General features: G+C 43.1%; 1 protein-coding gene across 1 annotated transcript in view; it reads left to right on the forward strand.

Moving 5' to 3' along the window:
* LOC122543017 (GDNF family receptor alpha-2-like) overlaps positions 1 to 25,807 on the forward strand; it is a 318,753-nt gene that overhangs the window by 276,587 nt on the left and 16,359 nt on the right. Inside the window, exons 5-7 of the mRNA XM_043681193.2 lie at positions 994 to 1,103; positions 10,108 to 10,242; positions 13,960 to 14,144. Coding sequence (XP_043537128.1) covers positions 994 to 1,103; positions 10,108 to 10,242; positions 13,960 to 14,144 — 430 coding nt within the window. The remainder of the gene's footprint in view (positions 1 to 993; positions 1,104 to 10,107; positions 10,243 to 13,959; positions 14,145 to 25,807) is intronic.

A 25,807-nucleotide genomic window follows, 5' to 3' on the forward strand; every position in this document is an offset into this window, starting at 1 on the left:
AAATGTCATTTGAAGAGAAACAAGGAGAACATAGACAATTCACAAAGGTAATTGAATGGGCAAAAGTCTGTCAGAGGGAGTATAATGTGGGAAAACATGCAGTTGTTCACTTTGGAAGGAAGAATAAAAAAGCAGAATATTACTGAAAGGACAATGACTGCAGAATTCTGAGGTGCACAGCGATCTAGGCGTACTTGTAAATGACTCATAGAAGGTTTGGTCGCTGGTACCAGCTGCATTTGCCTCCTTAATTGCAAAATATAATGGAATTCTAATCTTTTTTACAAGAGGAAGTGAAAATACAAGTAAACATATTGTGCTTCGGTTGTACATACCAGTACTGAGACAACATCTTGAAAACTGCGCAGTTTTGGTCTCTTTATTTAAGGGAGTATATAAATGTATTTGACACAGTCAGAGGAGGTTTATTAGAATGGCACTAGGAATGAGTGTGTTGTTTCATGAGGCAAGTTTGGAGAGGCGGAACTATTGCCACCGGAAGTCAGAATTGAAGTTAATAGGATCTATGGAGCAAAGTGGGTAAGTCAAGAGCAATGGGCCACTGTTAAAAAATTAGGCATTGTCTTTGTGTACAAAGAGAACATATTTTTTTCTCTGTGTGCTGTGCAGCTTTGAAATTCTTGTCTGAGAACGCAGTGAACTTGAGGTGAGTGAATATTTTAGGGCATAGACAGATAGATTCTTGTTTGGCAAGGGATTCAAAGGTGAGTGAGATAGATGGGAATGTGGAAACTGAAACACAGCTGATCAACTATGATCTAATCAATTGATAGAGCAAGCTTCAGGGGTCAGAGCCCAATGCTGCTCCTAATTCCTACATTGTTATTCACCATGAGCACCTTGATACTTTGCTCAGTCCTCTCAGTGCCTACTCAGTTTCCTCAGCGATTGAAGTGGTGAGTTATCAATATCAACTCATACCAACCTTCTAATTAATAGATTAGCAAACGTTTTCTTTGCTTAATCCTGCAGGTCTCGACTCGCAGATTTCCTGACGAATTGTCAACCCTCTGCGCAATCACTGAGTGGCTGTTTTCGTGAGAACTACGCAGCTTGCTTACTCTCCTATTCGGGACTCATTGGTGAGTTGGGACTCCGACTAATCGACTGGAGGTTGTTTCTTTTTCCTTTGAAGTTCGAGTGTGTAAAAGATTTGCATTAATTTTCCTTGTGATGTGATCCTTTCTTCATCTATTTGTGCATAGCAGAGTCATAGAGTCCTGCAGCATAGAGGCAGGCCCTTTGGCCCAAACTGGTCCATGCCAACCAAAATGTCCATTCATGCTAACCCCATTTCCCTGTACTTGGCCCATATCCTTCTCATCCTCTCCTATCCATGTATTTGTCCAAATGCATTTCAAATGTTGTTAATGCACCCGCCTCAACCACTTACGCCAGCATTCATTCCATATGCATACCATCCTCTGTTAAAAAAGTCACCCTTCAGGTTCCCTTTTATTATTTCCCTTCTAACCTTAAAATGATGCCCTCTAGTCTTCAATTCCCCAACCCTGGGAAAAAGACTGAGTGCATTCACCCTATCCATGCCTCTTATGATCTTATACACCTCTATAAGGTCTGCCCACTCAGTCTCCTGCACTCTAAAGAAAAAAGGCTGAGCTTGTCCAAGCTCTCTCTATAACTCAGACCATTGAGTCCAAGCAACATCCTTGCAAATATCTTCTGCACTCCTTCCAATTTAATAACATCCTTCCCATAACAAGGTGACCAAACTGAACACAATATTCCAAGTATGACCTCACTAATGTCCTGTATAGCTGCAACATAACTTCCCAATTTCCATACTTGATGCCCTGACTGATGAAGCCCAGTGTGCCAAAAGCCTTCTTCACTGCCCTGTCTACCTGTGACTCCACGTTCAGAGAACTTTGAACCTGAACTCCAAAGTCCCTCTGTTCCACTACACTCATTTAGGCCCGACTATTCACCATGAAACTCCTACCTTGATTTCACTTTCCAAAATGCAAGACCTCACACTTATCTATATTAAACCCCATTTGTCATCTCTCAGCCCACTTCCCCAGCAGGCTGAGGTCCTGCTGCCATTTCTGATAACCTTCCTCACTGTCCACAACACTGCCTATTTTAGTGTTATCTGTGAACTTACTAACCATGCTTTGTACATTCCCATCTGAATCACTGATATAGATAACAAACAGTATTGGACCCAGGACCGAACCCTTAGGCACTCCACTAGTAACAGGCCTCCAGTCTGAGAAGCATCCTTTCACGATTACCCTCTGTTTCCTACTGTTAAGCCAATGGTGTATCCAATTTGCCAGCTCCCCTTGGATTCCAGGCGATCTAACCTTATAGAGCAGCCTACCATGTGGAACCTTATCAAAGGCCTTACTGAAATCCATACAGGTTAAGTCTACCACCCTGCCCTCATCAATGTTCCTGGCCACTTCATCAAAAAACTCTACCAAATGTTTGAGGCATGAAACCCTGTTTTTCCAATTGCATATATAACTTATCCCTCACAGTTTTCTCAAGTAACTTACCTACCACAGATGTTAAGCTGACTGGCATTTAGGTTAGGAGGAGAAAGTGAGGTCTGCAGATGCTGGAGATCAGAGCTGAAAATGTGTTGCTGGAACAGCGCAGCAGGTCAGGCAGCATCCAGGGAACAGGAGAATCGACGTTTCGGGCATAAGGGCTTATGCCCGAAACGTCGATTCTCCTGTTCCCTGGATGCTGCCTGACCTGCTGCGCTGGCCTTTAGGTTAGATTAGATTCCCCACAGTGTGAAAACAAGCCCTTCAGCCCAACAAGTCCACACCGACCCTCCAAAGAGCAACCCACCTCCCCTCTGACTATTGCACATTGTCACCTGCGGCTGGAATCGAACCCGGGTTCCTGGCACTCTGAGGCTGCATTGCTAACCACTGAGCCACCGTGCCACCCAGGATTTAGTTCCCAGGCTTTTCTTTGCAGTCCTTCTTGAATAATGGCACAACAGTCGCTATCCTCCAATCTTCCGACCTCACCCATGGCTAACGATGATGCAAAAATATCAGCCAGGGCCCTTGCAATTTTTTCTCTAGCCTCTTGTAATGTTCTTGGGTATGTCTAGTCAGGATTAGGAGAGTTATCTACCTTCATACATTCTAATACATCCAACACCACCTCTATTGTGAGATGGACAATCCCCAAGATATCATTGCTAACTTCCCCAAGTTCCCAAGTCGTCTTCTCTTTCTCCATGGTAAACACAAAGAAGATATATTTTTTGAGAACCTCACCTATCTTCTGCGGTTCTACATACACATGTCCACTTTGGTCTTGTGGAGCCCTATTCTCTCTCCAGTCTTTTTTGCCTTTAATATACTCAAAGTACCTCTTTGGATTCACCCTAATCTTCTCAGTAAAGATCCCAATGATCTCAAAACCTGAAGACCTTCCTCCCTGCACCAATTCTTTAGTCATGCAGTCATCTGCCACATCCTCCTCTTCTTACCCTCACTAGCACGTGACACTGGAAACAATCCAGAGATGATCACCCATGAGGTCCTGGTTTTGAATTTTTTTCAGATCTCTATAATCCTACTATGCCCCAGAGCCAGTCATAGTGCCACCAACCTGGCTACTGCTGCTTTCTCCTGAATGGTATAATTGTTTTTGAGGGGAATGGCCACACCAGATCCCTGCACACTCTGTCTACTCCCTTTACCTTTCCTGGTGGTCACTCAGCTACTCTGATCTAGAATCACAACAATTTGAAAACAGTTCCTTCGGCCCAAAAAAATCTACACCGACCTTCCGAAGAGACACCCACTTACACCCATTCCCCCTACTCTATATTTACCCCTGACTAATGTACCTAATCTACACGTCCCTGAACTATATGGGCAATTTAGCACAGCCAATTCATCTAACCTACACATCTTTGGACTGTGGGAGGAAACCCACGCAGTCACAGGGAGAATGAACAAACTCCACACAGATAGTCACCCGAGGCTGGCATCGAACCTGGGACTCTGGTGCTGTGAGGCGGCAGTGCTAACCACTAAGGCACCATGCCACCCCCTGAAGCGCTCAGCATCTTGGATGATCCTGAATGCATCCAGCTCCAGCTCCCTAAGACGGTCTTCCAGGTCAGGGACCTGCAGCTGCAGGTCATCAGGGATGATGGAAGTCTCCATGAGCTCCCACGTCCTGCAGGAGGAATATGCAACTGCCCTTACTGCCATCTCAACTACTGTAAAACTAAATGGGAAAGTTAAAAAAGACTTTAACTGAGCTTACCTGTATTTTTTACTGTGTCACTGCTCTTCAAAGCCTCTCGAGCCTTACTTCTTACACTGATATCAACAGATTTTGCAATAGGACTTCTCTCTACGCCTCCACTATTTTTTTGGCTAGAAGAGAGGGAAGGAGGGAAACACTACAATAAGACTTCAAAATACAATCACTACGCTTACTCCTCATCGATATAAGTTTATTTTGAACAACATGGCTGCCATTTCTACTTGTTCTGGATTCCTGTCTAATGTAGAAAAGGTCAGAAGCTGGAAATTCTGTGGCAAGAAACTCAATGCCCGACTCCACAAAGTGAGTCATAGGTGTGATAGGACACTGTTCATTTGCCTGAATGCAGCTGTAACAACATGCAAGAAACGCCACATAATCTGTGTAAAAGCAGCCTACTTGATCTGCAATCCATCCATCATCTTCAACAGTCAATCTTTCCACCACAGAGTGACTACAGAGTGAGCCAACAAGATGCAGTTCAGGAAATGAGCAGGATTCCTTTAGCAGTGCCTTCCAAACACGTAATATGATCATTCAGAAGGATGAGGGCAGAGATCACTGGAAATAAAACCATCTGCAAGCTCCTTCTGAACCTGAGTACTAACTTCAAGTGGAACTATATTGTGGTTGTAACCTGCTGCTCGGTCAAAATCTGGAATGTGCTTCCTCACAACGCTCAGTGTATCTACACTCCAGGGAGTCAGTATTCAAGAAGGTGGCTCAACATCTGCTTTCTTCTGGAGACAATTAATGCTGGTCTCGGCAGAGACATAAATATTCTGTGAAAGAATAGTTAAAAACAAGACAAGGTTGACTTTCATTGTGACAAATTTATAGTAACATACTGGAGAAAAACAGATTCATTTCCTGTAATGTTTCCAATTTTTAAAGGAAAGTTGCATTTTGTTCTTTTCCACCTGCTATTTTAATGTGGAAGGGTGAACCCACTGAAATAGATCCATGCATTCTAAGCTGCTCCATGATACATCTGCAAATAACACTGAGGCTGCTTCCCCTCATGCACACCAACTGCAATAATAAAAACACAGGAACAGAGAAAGCAGTAGCAGGAGTACGCTTGTTTCACTATTCAATATTGTCACAGATGATTCTTGATAAATGTAAGAACATGACTGCTCCCCCCCTTAGAACTGAAGGTTAACAGTGTGTGTATTCAGTGCTACACTGCAGCTTACATGATGCAGTGCAGCACTGCAGAGGGATATGAACAGGAAACGTTGAGTCCTTGGGTGAAAGAGATTAAGCAGCCTCTGAGGGAGGGGTCAATGACTTCAAATTCTACTTCAGAGCCTATTTTTCTGGCTGGCACTCCCAAAGCAGTAGTGAAGGGAGTGCCATACTGTTGGAGATGCTGACTTTGCTTGAGTTGTTGTATTCATGCCACTTATGCTGTCTTGCGCGGACATAAAAGATTCCAGAAGAACAAGGAAGTTATTATTGGTAGTGTGACCAATACTTATCCACCAGTTAACAGTATAAAACAGTAGACCTGGTCATGATCTCATGATCCTAGGATCCTCGGAGGAGGCATGGGTGGCCGTGGCTGACGAGGGAAGTTAAGAAACATATAAAGTTAAAAGAGAAAAAGTATAACATAGCAAAGATAAGTGGGAAAACGGAGGACTGGGAAGTTTTTAAAGAACAACAGAGGATTACTACGAAGGAAATACGCAGAGAAAAAATGAGGTACGAAGGTAAACTGGCCAAAAATATAAAGGAGGATAGTAAAAGTTTTTTTAGGTATGTGAAAGGCAAAAAAATGGTTAAGACTAAAATTGGGCCCTTGAAGTCAGAAACAGGGGAATATATTACGGGAATCAAAGAAATGGCAGAAGAATTGAATTGGTACTTCAGATCTGTGTTCACTGGGGAAGACACAAGCAATCTCCCTGAGGTAACAGTGGCTGAAGGACCTGAACTTAAGGGAATTTATATTTGCCAGGAATTGGTGTTGGAGAGACTGTTAGGTCTGAAGGTTGATAAGTCCCCGGGGCCTGATGGTCTACATCCCAGGGTACTGAAGGAAGTGGCTCGAGAAATCGTGGATCCGTTGGTGATTATTTTCCAGAGTTCGATAGACTCGGGATCAGTTCCTGCGGATTGGAGGGTGGCTAATGTTGTACCACTTTTAAGAACGGTGGGAGAGAGAAAACAGGAAATTATAGACCAGTTAGTCTGACTTCAGTGGTGGGAAAGATGCTGGAGTCTATTATAAAGGATAAAATTACGACACATCTGGATAGTAGTAACAGGATAGGTCAGAGTCAGCATGGATTTATGAAGGGGAAATCATGCTTGACTAATCTTCTGGAATTTTTTGAGGATGCAACTCTGAAGATGGACAAGGGAGATCCAGTAGATGTAGTGTACCTGGACTTTCAGAAAGCTTTTGATAAAGTCCCACATAGGAGGTTAGTGAGCAAAATTAGGGCGCATAGTATTGGGGGCAAAGTACTAACTTGGATTGAAAGTTGGTTGGCTAACAGGAAACAAAGAGGGTGACCTGGACATGTTAGGTGAGTGGTCAGATGCATGGCAGATGCAGTTTAATATGGATAAATGTACGGTTATCCACTTTGGTGGCATGAACAGGAAGGCCGATTACTACCTAAATGGAATCAATTTAGGTAAAGAGGCAGTACAAAGAGATCTGGGTGTTCTTGCACACCAGTCAATGAAGGCAAGCATGCAGGTACAGCAGGTAGTGAAGAAAGCTAATAGCATGCTGGCCTTCATAACAAGAGGAATTGAGTATAGAAGCAAAGAGGTTCTTCTGCAGCTGTACAGGGCCCTGGTGAGACTGCAATATTGTGTGCAGTTCTGGTCTCCAAATTTGAGGAAAGACATTCTGGCTATTGAGGGAGTGCAGCGTAGGTTCACGAGGTCAATTCCTGGAATGGCAGGACTACCTTATGCTGAAAGACTGGAGCAACTGGGCTTGTATACCCTTGAGTTTAGAAGACTGAGAGGGAACCTGATTGAGACATATAAGATTATTAAAGGATTGGACACTCTGGAGGCAGGAAACATGTTTGCACTGATGGGTGAGTGCAGAGGACACAACTTAAAAATACAGGGTAGACTATTTAGGACAGAGATGAGGAGAAACTTCTTCACCCAGAGAGTGGTGGCTGTGTGGAATGCTCTGCCCCAGAGGGGAGTGGAGGCCCAGTCTCTGGATTCATTTAAGAAAGAGTTGGATAGAGCTCTCAAGGATAGTAGAATCAAGGGCTATGGAGATAAGGCAGGAACAGGATACTGATTAAGGAAGATCAGTCATGATCACATTGAATGGTGGTGCAGGCTCGAAGGGCAGAATGGCCTACTGCTGCACCTATTGTCTATTGTCTATTGCTGTTAAGGAGAGTTTGCTGAGTGAAAATTGGCTGCCACATTTCCTCTGTTTCAATGTCTACATTTGAACAAAATAATTAAAAAATAATGCTCTTGGGCATCCAGAGAATATAAAGGGTGATATACAAATGCAAGTTCACTCTTCATATGTGTATCATCCATCAGATAGTTCAAGGACTAATCTGAGACTTCGTTAGAGATGATGATGAATGAAGAATATCGGAGACAGGAAGGAAAACAGATTAGTGGGCAAGAATGTCAACACGACAAACAAGTTACTTGCATTTACATAACCATTCATATGACTACCAACATCCCAATTTGACTTTCAGCCAATGTAGCACTTTTGCAATGTAGTCACTGTTGTATGCAATATAGAAAGCACAACCATAAACTATGTGCAAGTGACTCTCACTCACAATGTAATAATAATCAGATAATCTGTTCTGATGATACAAAGAACAAAGAAAATTTACAGCCCAGGAGCAGGCTCTTCGGCCCTTCAAGCCTGAGCCGATCCAAATCTACTGTCTAACCCTGTCGCCCAATTCCTAAGCATCTCTATCCCTCTGCTCCCCACCTACTCATGCATCTGTCCAGACGCATCTTAAATGAATCTACCATGCCTGCCTCTACCATCTCTGCTGGCAACGCGTTCCAGACACCTACCACCCTCTGTGTGAAGTACTTGCTGTATGTATCCCCTTAAACTTTCCATCTCCCACCTTGAAACCGTGACCTCACGTTATTGAATCCTGGGAAAAAGCTTGTCTCTATCCACCCTGTCTATACATGATTTTGTAAACCTCAATCTGGTCCCCCCCCCCAATCTCCTTTTTTCGAATGAAAACAAACCTAACCTGCTCAACCTCTCTTCATAGCAAGCACCTTCCATACCAGGCAACATCCTCGTAAACCTTCTCTGCACCCTCTCCAAAGCGTCCACATCCTTTTGGTAATGTGGCGACCAGAGCTGTACACAGTATTCTAAATGCGGCCAAACCAATGTGTTGTATAATTTTAACATGACTTTCCAGCTCTAACACTCAATACCCCGTCCAATGAAGGCAAGCATACTGTATGCCTTCTTGACCACTCTATCCACCTGTGCAGCAACCTTCAGGATACAATGGACCTGCACTCCCAGATCTCTCTGCCCATCAACTTTTCCCAAGGCTCTTCCATTCATTGTATAATTCGTTCTAGAATTAGACTTGCCTAAATGCATCACCTCACATTTGTCTGGATTGAAAGCCATCTGCCACTTTACCGCCCAACTCTCCAGTCTATCGATAACCTCATGTATTCTCTGACAGTCCCTTGTGCTTTCTGCTACTCACCAATCTTTGTGTCATCTGAAAACTTGCTGATCATACCAACAGTGCCCTCTTCCAGATCATTAATGTATATCACAAACGACAGTGGCCCCCAACACTGACCTCTGTGGAACATCACTCCATTTCGAAAAACTCCCTTCAACTACTTCTCTCTGTCTCCTGTTGCTCAACCAGTTGTTTATCCACCTAGCTAGAAAACCCTGCACACCATATGATTTTACTTTCTCCATCAGTCTACCATGGGGAATCTTATCAAACACCTTGCTAAAGTCCATGTATTTGACATCAACAACCCTTCCTTCATCTATAAACTTGATCACTTCCTCAAAGAACTCTATTAAGTTGGTAAGGCACAATCTCCCCCGCACAAAACCATGTTGCTTATCACTGATAAGCTCATTCTTTTCTAAATATAAATAGATTCTATCCTTCAGTACCCTCTCCAGCAACTTTCCCACCACCGACATCAGGCTCACTGGTCTATGGTTACCTGGAATATCCTACTACCCTTTTTGCACGGGGGACAACATGAGCAACCTTCCAGTCCTCCAGCACCTAACCTGTATTTAATGATGCCACAAAGATATCCCGATGAAGGGCTTTTGCCCGAAACGTCGATTCTCCTGCTCCTTGGATGCTGCTTGACCTGCTGTGCTTTTCCAGCACCACTCTAATCTAGACTCTGGTTTCCAGCATCTGCAGCCCTTGTTTTTACCTTATCAATTGCTTGGTTCAACTTCCTGTTTGAAAGACAGCACCTCCAACATTGCTATTTCAGCATTGCACTAGAGCGTCAGCCTGAATTTGTGTACTAAAGCCATGGAATGGAACTTAAACCTGGAAGTGCTGCATATTCCACTTCAGCTCTGATGAAGACTAATCTCGACTTGAAATTTTAGATTGCTCTCTCTCTCCATGGATGCTGCCTGACCAGCTGTGATTTCTAGCATTTTTTGGTTTCAGTGAAAAACAATCTTGATTTGTTGTGAAGTACCTCAAGATGTTCAGAAGCTTCATGAAAATGCTAAGTTATCCTTTCAAAAGCATTCAGTGACAGGTTTCAATCAGCTGAGTTTAATCTGCATCTTTTCTTCAACAGGAAGTGACATGACCCCGAATTACATTGATGCAACTGACGTTGTGGTGGCCCCATGGTGCACATGCAGTGGTAGTGGAAACCAGAAGGAAGAATGCGACAAGTTTTTGAACTATTTCAAAGCAAACACCTGCCTCAGTAAGTACAGTAATGCACAGAGCTTGAGTAACATGTTTCCTTTCCTGTACTTGTATTGAGATATATTTTCAGCTGCAAGCTCCATATGTCCCTCAGGCCCAAGGAATACTAAAGAACCTATTGGCAGTGCCTAAGGCATTTATCTCTTAACTGATAAATAGCAAAAAGAAAATGTTGTAAGCAGACAGTGATCTTTGATCATCGTTCAAAGTCTCGCGGTTTGGACAACATAGAGCTGAAACTTTGATTATTTGCTGTGACAAACCTATTGTCACCTGATGGATCTCATGGCATCTTTGAAGAAGAGCAAGTGAGTTCTCCATGGTGTCCTGACCAATATCTGTTTCTCAATCAACATCACAGAAAATCAGATTCCCCTCTCAAGCTCACATTGCTTTTCACAGGATCTTTATAACTTGGCTGCTAGGTTTCCTTACAATACAACAGAGAATACACTTCAAAAGCATTTCATGGGTTAAATTAAAATTAATTTCAAAAGAAATGTCATATAAGTGCAGGCTCTTTCTTTTTTATGTACATGAGTAAATTGTTACAGGTTTCAAACTCGAATGGGAAAGAGTGGCCAGGACTTTGCTGTCTGTTTCAGGATACAACTTGTGCTTGTATTCTCTTAATGGCAACAGCAAAGGAGCAAATGGAGGCTGGCAGCCAAGCTCTTCATGTTTTCACGAATCCCTAATGTTTTTCATTCCTTTATTTCCTGAGATGCGGATGTCAATAGCAAAGCCAGACTTCAGTGCAGGTCTTGAAATTCCTATGAACTGAATGGCTTGCAAGGACAGTTAGGAGTTACATAATAGCTGTGGGTCTGAAAACACACACCAGCCAAACTATGCAAAGACAGCAGATTTCCTTGTCTGAAAAACATGAATGAAATAAATGGATTCTAACAATCACTGCTGATTTCTTCACGGTTGCCATCACTGAGATTAGATTTTAATTCCAGATTTTATACTAATTTTAAAATTTCAACGGCTGCCAGTGAAAATTGAATTCATGTCCCCATGGGTATCTCCCTAGGGACATTAGCATTATACCACTGTCTCCCAAAAGCTTCCCATCAACTTTACAGACCCTGAAACAGGCCTTTTAGCCCATCTGGTCCAAGCCAGTACTTCAGTTCCATGTGAGCCACCTGTTAGCCTTCTTCTCCCAAACCTATCAACATGAGGACTGTGGGTTAACCCTCAGTGTATGGTCTATAGTGGGTCAAAAAGAGAGCTTACTATCACCTTCTCAAGGGTAAGTAGAGGCTGGCAATAATTACTGGCCTAGCCAGCAATGTCCACACCCTGTGAGTGAATAAAAACAAAAAAAACACATCCTTCTCTTTAACTTTTCATCTACTGTGGAGATTTACTTGAAATAGATCAATAATATTTACCATAACTACAATTTATGGGCGGCACAATGGCACAGTGGTTAGCACTGCTGCCTCACAGCGCCAGAGACCCGGGTTCAATTCCCGACTCAGGCGACTGACTGTGTGGAGTTTGCACATTCTCCCCCTGTCTCTGTGGGTTTCCTCCGGGTGCTCCAGTTTCCTCACACAGTCCAAAGATGTGCAAGTCAGGTGAATTGGCCATGCTAAATTGCCCGTAGTGTTAGGTAGGGGGATAAATGTAGGGGAATGGTGGGTTGCGCTTCGGCAGGTCGGTGTGGACTTGTTGGGCCGAAGGGCCTGTTTCCACACTGTAAGTAATCTAATCTAATCTAAAACTTGTGGTGAGTTCTACCTTCCAAACAGTGATATACCAGGCAAAAATTCCCTCTGCACAGGAAAAATCATTCCCTCAGTAAATACATTAAGTTGTGTCATGTAAAACCAAGGAGATAGTGAGGACTGCAGATGCTGCAATGTCACAGTTGATAAAGTATGGAGCTGGAAAAGCACAGTAGATCAGGCAGCTTCTGAGGAGCAGGAGAGTCAACTTTTCAGGCAGGAACCTTCTTTATTGACTAATGTAAAACCAAGGCTGAAAATGTGTTGCTGGAAAAGCGCAGCAGGTCAGGCAGCATCCAAGGAGCAGGAGAATCGACGTTTCGGGCATGAGCCCTTCTCATGCCCAAAACGTCGATTCTCCTGCTCCTTGGATGCTGCCTGACCTGCTGCGCTTTTCCAGCAACACATTTTCAGCTCTGATCTCCAGCATCTGCAGTCCTCACTTTCTCCCCTAATGTAAAACCAAGCCCACTTTACTAAATGCACAATAACAAAGGCCCAAAACGATTCTGCTCTATTTGTGGAAGAGTCCTATTTGCTGTGCAAGTTTTCCTACCACTTTACTCAACACAAATACTGGTGGGCTGGTCCAGGAGAACATCTGAGCAACATTAAGCTCTACTAGGTCCTTTAAAATTGAAAGTGGAATATTTTTCTCAGTGTCTTTGTCAAAACGCAACAGCCTTCAAACGTAATGGCCTTAATATTGCTTGTATAACTGGGTAATCAAGACAATGCTTGAACTGTGGCCAAATGACTGTTTGGGTATTTATCATTGATTCTTTGCTCTTTGGAGTACACCAGACTACATAACCAAGTGTGAACAGAAGTCCTTCACAAAGTATTTTCATCTGCAATACTTGGAGCCTTTGACTCATTGAAAGGTTTGCTGGCTGAAATCCTAACACAGTGCACATTTGCTCCTCATCCAACAACATCTGACTTTTTGATTAGATTCCCTACAGTGTGGAAACAGGCCCTTCAGCCCAACAAGTCCACACCGACCCACCAAAGAGTAACCTACCCAGACCCATTCCCCTACCCTGTATTTACCTTTGACTAATGCAACTAACACTATGGGCAAGTTAGCATGACTAACTCACCTGACCTGCACATCTTTGGACTATGGAAGGAAACTGGAGCACCCGGAAGAAACCCAGAGAGACACTGGGAGAATGTGCAAACTCCATACAGTCGCCCAAGGCAGGAATCAAACCCAGGTCCCTGGTGCTGTGAGGCAGCAGGGCTAACTACTGGGCCACCATGCCGTCCTATAAAATAATTATTCTTGTTTCAAAATCTGTTCGGGGCCTCGCTGTATGTAATATTCTCCAGCTCTATAACTGAAATCATAGAATCATACAGGTGGACAGCACAGAAACAGACCATTCAGTCCAATTGGTCCATGCTGACCAGATATCCAAAATTAATCGAGTTGCAGTTGCCAGCATTTGGCCTCTCGCTTTCTAAACCCTTCCTATTTATATACCCATCCAGATCCCTTTTAAATATTGTAATTGTATCAGTCTCCACCACTTCCTTTTGCAATGCATTCCATTCTCTGAGAACAGAGCCTTAATTTCCTTTGCTCCATGATTGGTAGCTGTGCTTCAGCTGTCAGGACCCCAAGTTCTAGAACTTACTCCATCTTACTCTAATCAATACATTCCTTCATTATGACACTCATTTAGACTTCTCTGTTTAGCCAGACTTGTCATGACCGGTTGCATAATCTCCGTTTTGCCCAGTATTGCACTCTAACAAGTTACACTCCTATAAGGTACCTCACAACACATTACTACATGAAGAATGCCATACAAAATCAAGATTTAGATTCATGAATCACAAAAACGCCTTCCATCAGATAATGGACCACTGCAGTTTAGTGCAACTTTATCAGATTCATATTCATGAAATAAGTTGACTAGACTAGTGAATGATTTTTTTTTTTTAAAAATGCCTTTTTTCTGCAGGAAATGCAATGCAAGCTTTTGGCAATGGGACAGATGTGAATATGTGGAAACCCAGCTTCCCCACTCGAGCCACATCACTGCTGAAGACAGAGAATACGATCGAGAGTGCTCAGCCTTCTGATCACATCAAGGAGATTACCACGGCCGATGATGCTAACATTCTCACCATGTGTTCTGACTTGCAGGTACAGCATCATCTGACAAATATGTAAAGAAGCACAGCGAGAACCCCTGTACTAGCACTGAGAGTAAAGGAAGGATCATTAAATGTGCCAAAGAGGCAACGTCCATGCAGGTTTGAGACAGGAGACAGCAAAGGGGCTTTTGCAATTAGCTCCAATGCACTCTAGTTTACATTAAGGTTTCCTGCTGCTCAACTGTTTAGCTCTGCAAAGTTCAACTGATTGGACAGAAAGAATGGCTTTATTCCTTCTTGCAAGGTGGCTATTACTGTCAAGGATATTTAATTTGATTTGATTTGAATCATTATTAACACATGTCAGAAATATAGTGAAAAGTTTTGTTTTGCATGCAATACAGGCAGATGATAACAGACAAAGACCCAAAGGTCATTGGGTGTTTGAACAGAGCGAGGAATACAAAGTTACGGCTGCTATGAAAGTGTGCAAAAAGCAAGATCAATATTAGATTTGAAATTTGAAAGGTTCATTTAGAAGTCAAATAACAGCTGGTAAGAAGCTGTTCTTGAACTTGTTGGTATGTGTGCTTAAGCTGTTGTATCTTTTGCCTGACGGCAGAGTTGGAAGAAATTATATCGGGGGGGGTGGTTCTTTGATGATGTTGACTGCCTTTCTGCAGCAACAAGTACAGATGGAGTCAGTGGATGCAAGGATGGGTTGCATGATAGTCTGGGCTATACTCACAACTTTCTGGAGTTTCTTATGGTTCTAGGGAAACCAGTTGCCATACCAGGCCGTGATGCATACGGGGTATGCTTTCCATGGTGCATCTGTAAAAGTTTGTGAGGGTCTTTTTGGGCATGCTGAATTTCCTTAGCCTCCTGAGGAAGGAGATACATTGTTGTGCCTTCTTGACTATCCCATCAATGTGGGTGGTCTTGGCCAGATTATTGGTGATCATTACTCCTCCGAATTTGATGTGCTCAACCATCTCCATCTCGGCTCCATTGCTGTAGAGAGGGGCTTGTCTTCCTTCTTGCTTTCTAAAGTCAATGATCAGCTCTTCAGTTTTATTGACATTGGGTGAAATCTTTGTATGACATCACCAAGCAATCTATCTTGACATTGTTTGGTTTCTGGTCTACAACGGTGGTGCCATCAGCGAATTTGTCAATGGAGTTCTGACAGAACTTGGCAACACAGTCATGAGTGTACAAGGAATACAGTGAGGCAGTTGAGTATGCACCCTTGCACAGTGCTGATGTTGAGGATTGTTGGGGAGGAGGTGTTGTTTAATTTCCCTGATTGCAGTCTGTGGTTCAGGAAGTCAAAGATCCAATTGCAGAGGGAGGAGCAGAGACCAAGGTTTCGGAGTCTGACGATTAGTTTGGTTAGGATTGTCGTGTTGAAAGCGTAGCTGTAGTTCATAAGTAGAAGCCTGACATAGGTATCCTTATTATCCAGATGCTGCAGGGACAAGTGTACGACGAGGGAAATGGTGTCTGCCATGGACCTGTTGAGCCGGTAGGCAAATTGCAAGTGATCGGGGCAGGTTGGGAGGCTCGAGTGGATGTTAGCCATGACTAACCTCTTGAAACACTTCAGAATGATGGGGGTCAGAGTCACTGGGTGGAAGCCATCGAGGCACAGTGCACATGTTTTCTTTGGTACTGGGATGATGATGCTCTTGTTGAAGCAGATGGGGACTTCAGACTGTAGCAAGGTGAGGTTAAAAATGTCAGTGAATAGTCAGCTGATCTGCGTAGGATCTGAGTGCACTGCTGGGGACTCCATCCGGGCCAGTTGCTTTCGCTGGGTTCACTCTCAGGAAGGCCTATCTGATGTCTGCAGTGGTGACTGAGGGACCAGGTGCATCTGGGGCTGTTGGGGCAGGTGATATCATTTCAATGGCCTTTTCCTCAAATCAAGCATAAGAAGCATTAAGTGATTCTGGAAGAGATGAATTTTTTGTCTGCGATTCTGTTCTGATTCAATTTGTAGCCCCTTATGTCGTGTATGACTTGCCACAGACGGCAGGTATCCGTGTGGTTAGTTTGGGTCTCTAACGTACTCTGGTATTGCCTCTCGGCATCTCTAGGTTTCTTGCGAAGGTTGTATCTGGAATACCTATCAAGGACATATACAGGGGAACCTCGATTATCCGAACGTGATGGGCAGATAATCGATTAAATGCCTTTCCTCTGGGGCTCGGAGTTTTTTAAATCTGCTCCTCGTTCAGAAGACTGCAACAGCAAACAGTGCGCAAGGCCCTGCCCCCAACAAAACCCCACCCCCTACCCCGTGCAACACTGACCCCCATCCCCAACCTCGTGCAACACCGCCCCCACGCCCAACCCTGTCCAACACCGTCCCCCCGCCACCAACTCCATGCAACACTACCCCTCGCCTGCCCACCCGACCTCCAACTGTGCCTCCCACCCCCCGCAACACCACCCCCCCCGCTCCCAACACCCCCCACCCCCAATCCCATGCAACACTTTCCCCCGCCCGCCCCAACCCCGTACACACCCGCCCCTGGACTGGGCGCCAACAAGACTGCTGCAGTTGCCTTTATGGGGTAAGTCTCCAAATAGTGCGCACACACACAGCCACAGCCACAGATCTTTTTACCGCAACCTTTTGACAGGTTGCACCTTTGCTCTGTACAGGACAATGGTGGAGAGATTATCGGGGGAAGGAAGGTTTACAGTTCACTCCTGTGTAGAACTCCAGGAAAAGTGTGGGGAGAGAGAGAGAGGGTGGGCAGACAGTCATTTGGAGACGGTGTCTGTTTAATCACTGTAAACAAAAGGCGCGATCGCTGTTGGAAAAACGTCTTTGATGTAATGTTTCCATCAGGACCTCGAGATCTCCTTCAGATAACCCGATTTTCGGAAAATTGGTATTCGGATAATCGAGGTTCCTCTGTATTATTGCCCATCCCTAACTGCCCTTCAGAAGGTGCCACCTTTAATCTTGTGGTGAGGATGCTCCTTGGGAGCTGTCAGGGAGTCAAATTCAGAATTTTTGACTAAGCTATATGAAGAAAGATTAACAGAATCATGGAATAATACAGGAGACTATTTGGCCATAATCCTGGTACTGGTTCTTTCAAAGAGTGAGTCAATCAGTCTCACACCCCGACTACTCCCACAACCTTACAAAAAATGTTTCCTTCAAATTACATATCCTAAGTTCTTTTGAAAGGCATTGTTGAATCAGAATGCAATATGGTGGAATCAGCTTGTCCTTAGCTTGTGTGCAGAAGTAGACCATACTGCTTGTCAAATCTGCTCCTCCATTCAGTACAATGGTGGCTGAACTTCAGCTTCAATTACACTTTCCCACACACTCCCATATCCCTGTTTCCCTGATAGATTTAAAAAAAGCCTGACGTGTACACAATAAATGTATACATAAAGTAGTAGTGTATACATAAGTGTCTAAGTCAAGGATTCCAAAATCTCTCAAGCCTTTTTGTAAAGTTTTTTTTAAACTTCTCAGGCTTACATAATTGACTCCTTCGCCTGATCATGTACTAAGCACGCCCCTCCCCTCAAACCTCGTGTTTTAGATTCCATCACAGCAGAAATAACCTCTTACCCTCGACCCTGTCAAAATAATTTCAGAATTATTGACATTTTGGTAATATTGCCTCCATTTCTTCCAAATTCCAGAGAATATGGACCCAATTTATTCAAAATATCATGATTGGACAACCCCCATACCCATGGAGCATTAGCATCACGGAATTAGCTCAATTGATAGAGCTCACACGTAGCATGTGAGAGGTAGTAGGATTAATGCCTACATTCTCCACTTCCCTGGTGGTCTGGTGGTTAAGATTCAGCGCTCTAACCTCTGTGATCTCGGTTCCATTCCTGGTTTGGGAAGTGAGGGCAGCATGATGGCTCAGTCATTCGCACTGCTGCCCCACAGTGCCTGGGACCTAGATTTGATTCCACCCTCAGGCGGCTATCTGTGTGGAGTCTGCACATTCTCCCTGTGTCTATGCACTTTTCCTCTGGCTGTTTTGGTTTACTCCCACAGTCAAAAGATGTGCAGGTTAGGTGAATTAGCCATGTGAAATGCAAGGTTTCATAATTGGATGAGGGTGGGGTTGGTCTGGTTGGGATGCTTTTCATAGGGACATTATAGATTCAATGCGCCGAATGGCATACTTCCGCGCTGTAGGGAGTCTATAAATTTTAGCAGTTCTGAGATAGGTACAGTTAGGATAGCAACAAGTCAAACTGTCAGGGCAGGCAGGAAAAAGCAGAGAACAAGGTGGAACTGATAAATTAAACTGAATTTACTTTAATGCAAGAGGTGTAACGGAAGACAGATGAACCCAGGGCATGGTAAGGAACATGGACTGGGATATCATTGCAATTACAGAAATATAGCACAGGGATGGCAGCTTAATGTTACAGGATATGAGTGCCATAGGAAGGACAGAAAAGGGAGCAAGAATGGAGGAGGAGTGATAAGGGATAACATTATGGCTGTAGTTAGGGAAGATATTCCTGGGAATACATCCAGGGAAGTTATTTGCGTGGAACTGAGAAATAAGAAAGGGATAATCATTTGATTGGAATTGTATTCTTGACCCCACCCAGCAGTCAGCAGGAAATTGAGAAACAGGTTTCTAAGGAGATCTTAGTAATGTGCAAGAATAATGAGGTGGTTATGGTCGGGGGTTTTTTAACTTTCCAAACATAGACTGAGACTGCCATAGTGTTAAGGGTTTAAATGGAAAGGAATTTAAGCTTGTACAGGAACATTTTCTCATTTAACATATGGATGTATCTGCCAGAGAAAGTGTAAAACTTGACCTACTCTTGGGAAAGAAAACAGGAAAGTGACTGAGGTGTCAGTGGGGGTGCACTTTAGGGCCGAACACCATAATTTTATAAGTTTTAATGCAGTGGAAAAGGTGAGACCGGATCTCAAAATTAAAGTTCTAAATTGGAGAAAAGCCAATTTTGACAGTATGAGGTAAGAACTTTCAAAGGTTGATTGGGGCTGGATGTTCACAGGTAAAGGGATGACTGGAAAATGGGAAGTCTTTAAAAATTAGATAAACTGAGCCCAGAGACAGTACCTTCCTGTTTGGATGAAAGGCAAGGCTGGGGTTTTGAGCAAGGAAAAGAAAGAAGCATCCGTCGGGTATAGACAGCAGAGATCGAATGAATCCTTAGACGAGTGAAAAGGCAGTCGGAGTACATTGAAGAGGGAAATCAGGAGGGCAAAAAGGGGACATGAGATAGCTTTGGCAAATAGGGTTAGGGAGAATCCAAGGGGACATTCAGGACAAAAGGGTAACTTGGAAGAGAATAGGGCCCCTCAAAGATCAGCAAGGCAGCCTACGGGTGGAACTGCAGGAGATGGGGGAGATACTAAATGAGTATTTTGCATCAATGTTTACTGTGGAAAAGGTCATGGAAGATAAATAATGTGGGGAAATAGACGGTGGCATCTTTAAAACGGAATAAGTGCTGGATGTCTTGAAATGCATAAAGGTGGATAAATCCCTTGGACCTGATCAGGTATACCCGAGAACGCTGTGGGAAGCTAGGAAAATGATTGCTGGACCTCTTGCTGAGACACGTGTATCATCGATATCACAGGTGAGGTGCTGGAAGACTGGAGGTTGGCTAATGTGGTGATACTATTTAAGAAAGATGATAAGGAAAAGCCAGGGAACTGTAGAATGGTGAGCCTGACATTAGTGATGACCACGTTGTTGGAGAGAATCCTGAAGGAAAGGATGTACATGTATTTGGATAGGCAAGAACTGATTAGGCAGTGTCAACATGGCTTTGTGCATAGGAAATCATGTCTCACTGACTTGATTGAGTTTTTTGAAGATGGAACAAAGAGGAGTGATGAGGGTAGAGTGATGGACGTGATCTATATGGACTTTAGTAAGGCATTCGACAATGCTCCTCATGATAGACTGGTTAGCCAAGTTAAATTGCACGGAATACAGGGAGAACTCGCCATTTGGATATAGAACTGGCTCAAAGGTAGAAGATAGAGAGTGGTGGTGGAGGGTTGTTATTCAGACTGGACAACTGTGACCAGTGGTGTGCCACAAGGATTGGTGCTGGGTCCACTGCTTTTATATAATTTGGATGTCAAAACAGGAGGGTAGTTAGTAAGTTTGCTGATGACACCAGAATGCGAGGTGCAGTGGACAGCGAAGAAGGCTACCTTAGAGTACAATGGGATCTCGATCAGATGAGGAGTGGCAGATGGGGTTTCACTGAAATAAATGTGAGGCCCTGCACTTTGGAAAAGCAAATCAGAGCAGGACTTATACACTTAACGGAAAGGTCCTGAAAAGTGTTGCTGAACAAAGAGAACAGGTTCATAGTTCCTTGAAACTGGAGTCACAGGTAGATAGGACAGTGAAGAAGGCACTTGGTATGCTTGCCTTTATTGGTCAGTGCATTGAGTACAGGAGGTGGGAGGTCATGTTGCGGCTGTACAGGACATTGGTTAGGCCACTTGTGGAATATTGCATGCAATTCTGGTCTCCCTCATAGGAAGGATGTTGTAAAATGTGAAAGGGTTCAAAAAACATATACAAGGCTGATGCCATGGTTGGAGGGTTTGTGCTTTAGGGGGAGGCTGATTAGGCTGGGGCTGTTTTCCCTGGTGTCTCAGAGGCTGAGGGGTGACCTTACAAAGGTTTATAAAATCATGAGGGCACAGATAGGTTAAACAGACAAGATGTTTTCCCTGGATAGGGGAGTCCAGAACTAGAGGGGATAGGTTTAGGGTGAGAGGGGAGAGACTTAAAAGAGACCTAAGGAACAACTTTATCACTCAAAGGGTGATGCTTTTATGGAATGTGCTGCCACAGGAAGTGGTAGAGGCTGGAAAAATTACAACATTTAAAAGGCCTTTGGATGGATATATGAATAAGAAGGGATTAGAGGGATATGGGTCAATTGCTGGCAAATGGAACTAGGTTAATTTAGGATAACAGGTTGGTGTGGACGAATTGTACAAGAGGGTCTGTTCACGTGCTATACATCTCTATGACTGTAAACATAGAGATGAAAACTGTACACAGTATTCTTCATGTAGTTTCATAAGGCCCTGTACAATTCTAACACCATTTCTCCATTTCTGTACTCCAATCCCTGTGTATTAAAGGCAACATAAGAGTTGCCTGCACTCATTGTGCAATCTCATAATTTAAAGATGAACTTTAAATAAAGCATTGACAGAGATTGTGATGAAGGGCTTATGCCCGAAATGTCAATTCTCCTGCTTCTTGGATGCTGCCTGATCTGCTGCGCTTTTCCAACACCACACTCTCGACACATAAAGCACTGATAGACTGCCAGGGGCTGTAAACATCTACATGAGCATCAGGCTGGGCTTCGTGGATAGGAGAAAGGAAGTCACATAAAGCGGCAGAAGAATCCCATTTTTAGACGTGCCAGTTCCCAGTGCCGTCCTATGATCTCTGATGGCAATAGTTCTGGGTGCAAACATAGCTTTTACATAACTGGCTGATAAATCATGTGCTGGTTCTTCTGGCAACTGACTGAACATATAAAATAACTTAGAAATATTATATTTTCTTGTATTCATAGTTTAGAAATAAGGCAATCATCTGAAGAAGCCTATACTCATGTTCATGTCTTGTGCTGGGGACTTCGCGAACCAACTGAATTATGCTCCATAGGTGCTTGTCAATTATTCACAGATAATTTAATGATAATTGTAGATGTAAGATTTGTCTATAATCATCATCAGGCAAACAATCAAACCAATCAAAGGGCTCAGAGAATTGAAGAAGTTGAGTTGAAGTTTTTAGTTAAAATGAACTAAAGCAAATGCTGGAAAACTCAACAGGTCTGACAGCATCTGTGATGGAAAAACCGTTATATTTTGGGCCTGCATAATTCTTTTCTTTGAGTTCTTCTTCTTGAGTTCTGAAGCAGTCTGGCCAAACTCAAAATGCAATCTCTATTTCTATTTCCACAGATGTTGTGGTTGTGTTCGCCGAGCTGGGAATTTGTGTTGCAGATGTTTCGTCCCCTGTCTAGGTGACATCCTCAGTGCTTGAGAGCCTCCTGTGAAGCGCTTCTGTGATCTTTTTTCCGGCATTCATAGTGGTATACAAACCACTATAAATGCTGGAGAAAAGATCACAGAAGCACTTCACAGCATATTCTTTGGTCATTTTCCACATTGCTGGTTTGGTGCCTGTGTTGTAGCTGTAGTGGAACTGCTTGTCTGTGGGCATGACAAATTCTCAAACACAAATCTCCAATATCAATGCCCAGTGTTGTCAGGATCCACAGCCTGTGTCATATCCAGCTCCTTCAGCTATTTCTTGATTTAATGATCCATGATGTCGGAAGCCAGTGAGGGATCAGATCTGGAGGAAGCTGAGATGGATCAGCCACTCAGCTCTTCTGGTTGAACATTGCTGCAAACATTGTACTTTGCACTCAGGTACTGGGCTCCCCCTTCATTTAATTGTCCACCACCATCACACTTGCAGAGCTGAGATCTGATTCAATGATTGTGGATTCATTTCACTCCACTTATCACATTATCTTATGTGATTGCCATCTTCTTACAAGTTGCATGCAAAGAGCCCTCTGTTATAACTTTACTGGGTTGACACCTTGTTTACAGGTTTACCTGCTGCTGCCCTCCTGTCATCTTCATTGAATCCTGGTTGATCTTCCAGCTTGATGGCAAGAATAGTATGAGGAGTATGTCAAATGATGAGGTTACAGATTCTGTTAAAGTCAGTTCTGCTGCTGTTGATAGGCAATAGCTCCAGATAGATTTGTTACAATCTGCGATATAAGTATGAAGTCTACTTTATTTAACATGGTGCTAGTGTCACATGTCCTGATGGGGGCTATCTTATCATAATGATGAAAATTTGTATCCATAATGACTATACAATGGTCACTCCTGCGAATGTTATGACAGACTTCTGCAACTATAACAGGGTAATGATGAGGATGAGGTCAACTAGGTTTTTCTTTCATGTGGATTCTCTCAAGACCTGCTGTAGATCCAATCTGGCAGATGTGTACTTTGGGACTTAAGCAGCTTGTTACTCAGTCACTCTTAGTACCAGACATTGAAGTTTCCATACAGAGTACATTTTGCACCCTTGCCACCCTCAGTGCTTGCTCAGTAGAACTGCTTCAATACCTGAAGGATTTGGAAGTTGGACGGGTTAAACAGAACTGCTCCATAACCTGAAGGGTCTGGAGGTTGAGGGGCAGATGGCACTCTAGAAGGTTTCCAAGTCTCGGTTCAACCTGATGCTATTAGACTTCACAGCATCCAGCCATATTGAATGAAAAGGTGAATCAACCAAGCATATTTATTAAATAATCATTATAAGTTAAAACTTGTTCTGTGAAGGTGTAGAATTTGTTAACATGCAACTTGTACTATGAAAGGATAAGTATATACTAGTCTCGATCCGATAATACACATCAGGCAAAGAAAAACAGAAAAGTTGACTTTCTCAACAAAGGTTCACTGAAAAAGGAACACTTCAAGCCAATAAGCCTTTGTTCCTTATGGTAAAATAGTAAGGTTTGAGAGGCTCAGATGACTGTTGAGTTGATGTTCTGGCATGCAAAGACTAATGGTGTTGACCATGAATTCCCACTGAAGTCCTTTGCAAACACAAACTCTTGCACAGGCTTCTCAAGTAAAAGCAGCTGGCCCAGCATTCATATATACAATGGATCCACAAAAAGGGTTGCTTTCCAGAAATAGTAGAGCTGAGCTGGGAAAATTCTTCCTTTTGTCAGGCCTCTTGCCAACCGTCTCTCAATATCCAAACCAGAAACTGGAACCAGTCAATCAAAAACATAGCTCAGTGGTCTCCAGTAAATGAGCAATTATCACAAGACATGTGACTGCTAAGGAATTCACGTTCTCATGTCCTTTCATTGACCTCTTCAAACATAACAACCCAGAAATTCACAAAGTTACAAATTCAAATCCAGAAAAAAATATAAAATATGAGGCATTGCTAATAGCACGACCTCTACACTGACCTTCTAACTGTGCAATACTCCCTCAATTTGGATCTTCTGAACGTGCTGCACTCAGTACTCACCCATCAATAATTAGCCGCCTTCTCAGTACTGATCATCACCTATACAGCATTGAGCTGGTTGGGTATCTAGAATAATTTGGCTCTTTTTATTCTTGGTGATGTCCACACAAAAGCAAGTTACTTAAAGTCAATGTCAAGCCTTGTCATTGTGAACCTGAAGTCAAAACTGTTAGTTTGGGATTATTATTGCTAACCCTGCTGCATCTGGAAACACTGGTGTTATCACAGATGCTAGGTGTAACTTTTCAGTGAACAGGTTCTATAAATAGAAGATTTTTCAACTGCAATGTGTTTCTGGCATTCAAGCAGTAGCATTGAAATCAAAGAATATTTTCTGATTCATATCAACAGACAAAATAAAACAAAAATAATTCTCAAAAATATTTCTCGCCTGGACAAACACTTGGGCAATTTGCACATTTTTATTCACAGATCTGAACCTGTGACAGGTTGTTTCTTCAGAAAGCATGCTGTTTACACATTTATTTCTATTTACTGATGACATAATTCACAGAGCAAAGCATCAACAATAATGTGCATTTATATCACACTTTTCCTGCAGTAAGACAGTCAATTTAGCTTCACAGGAGTGTCATGAAATGCGTTTTGACACTGCATCACTTCAGGAGACAAAGAGAGATACTTTTTAAGTAATGGCTTTGTTTCAATTTGTTTCTGGAATGCAACTGTTACTGTTCGGCCATCACTTACTGTTATGGTGGTGAATATGTTACTAAGTTTCTGTGGAGAACATGTTGGTAAGTTGCCTTCACAAACTGTTGCAGTCCATGTGATGAACGACAGTGCTGTGAGCAAGCGATTCAGATCAATTCCATCAATATTCAAATGAGTGAATGATCTACATTGGATGTCAGTCTTCAGTCAATTTGATTAACTCGATGTGGTATCAAGAAATGGCTGGGCCAGTATTTACTGCCTATCCCTATTTGGCCTTAAGAAGGTGAGAGTGAGCTGCCTTCAAGACTTGCTACAATCCATTTGCTATAGGTAGACCCACAAAGCCATCTGGAGGGGAGTTCAGGATTTTGACCCAGTGACACTGAAGCAACAGTAATATATTTCCAAGTCTAACTGTGCAGATATCTGCGTTCCCACATATTGTTGAGTTTGCCCATCTTGATGATAGTGGTCCTGAGTTTGCAATGTGCTGCCTGAACTCCCCTCCTAACAGCATTATGGGTCTAACATGTGGATTGGAACAAGGCAGCTCACTTTCACCTTCTCAGATCAAATAGAGTTAAGTAATAAATGCTGGCCCAGCCAGTGATATCCACATCCTGTGAATGAATAAAAAAGAATGAGCATGTGCATATTGCTCTGGGCTATGTCAAGCACAAAGTGATCTAATATGGACAAGTCCAACTACAAGTCTTTCTAGTCTAATGAGAAGAGTACTGCGGAGTAAACAATATGAAAATCATTACATTACAGCAACTACAGAGGAACCTTGATTATCTGAAGGACAGGGGCAGGGAGTATTTCATTCGGTTAATCGAATTCCAGATAATCGAATGCCAGACAGGATAGTTTAGTCAAGCATTGGCACCTTGTGATTTTGCCA

The sequence above is a fragment of the Chiloscyllium plagiosum genome, unplaced genomic scaffold (assembly GCF_037043375.1).
Source record: "Chiloscyllium plagiosum isolate Xiang-an unplaced genomic scaffold, Cpla_swu_hap1 HiC_scaffold_48, whole genome shotgun sequence".
Taxonomy (NCBI): domain Eukaryota; kingdom Metazoa; phylum Chordata; class Chondrichthyes; order Orectolobiformes; family Hemiscylliidae; genus Chiloscyllium; species Chiloscyllium plagiosum.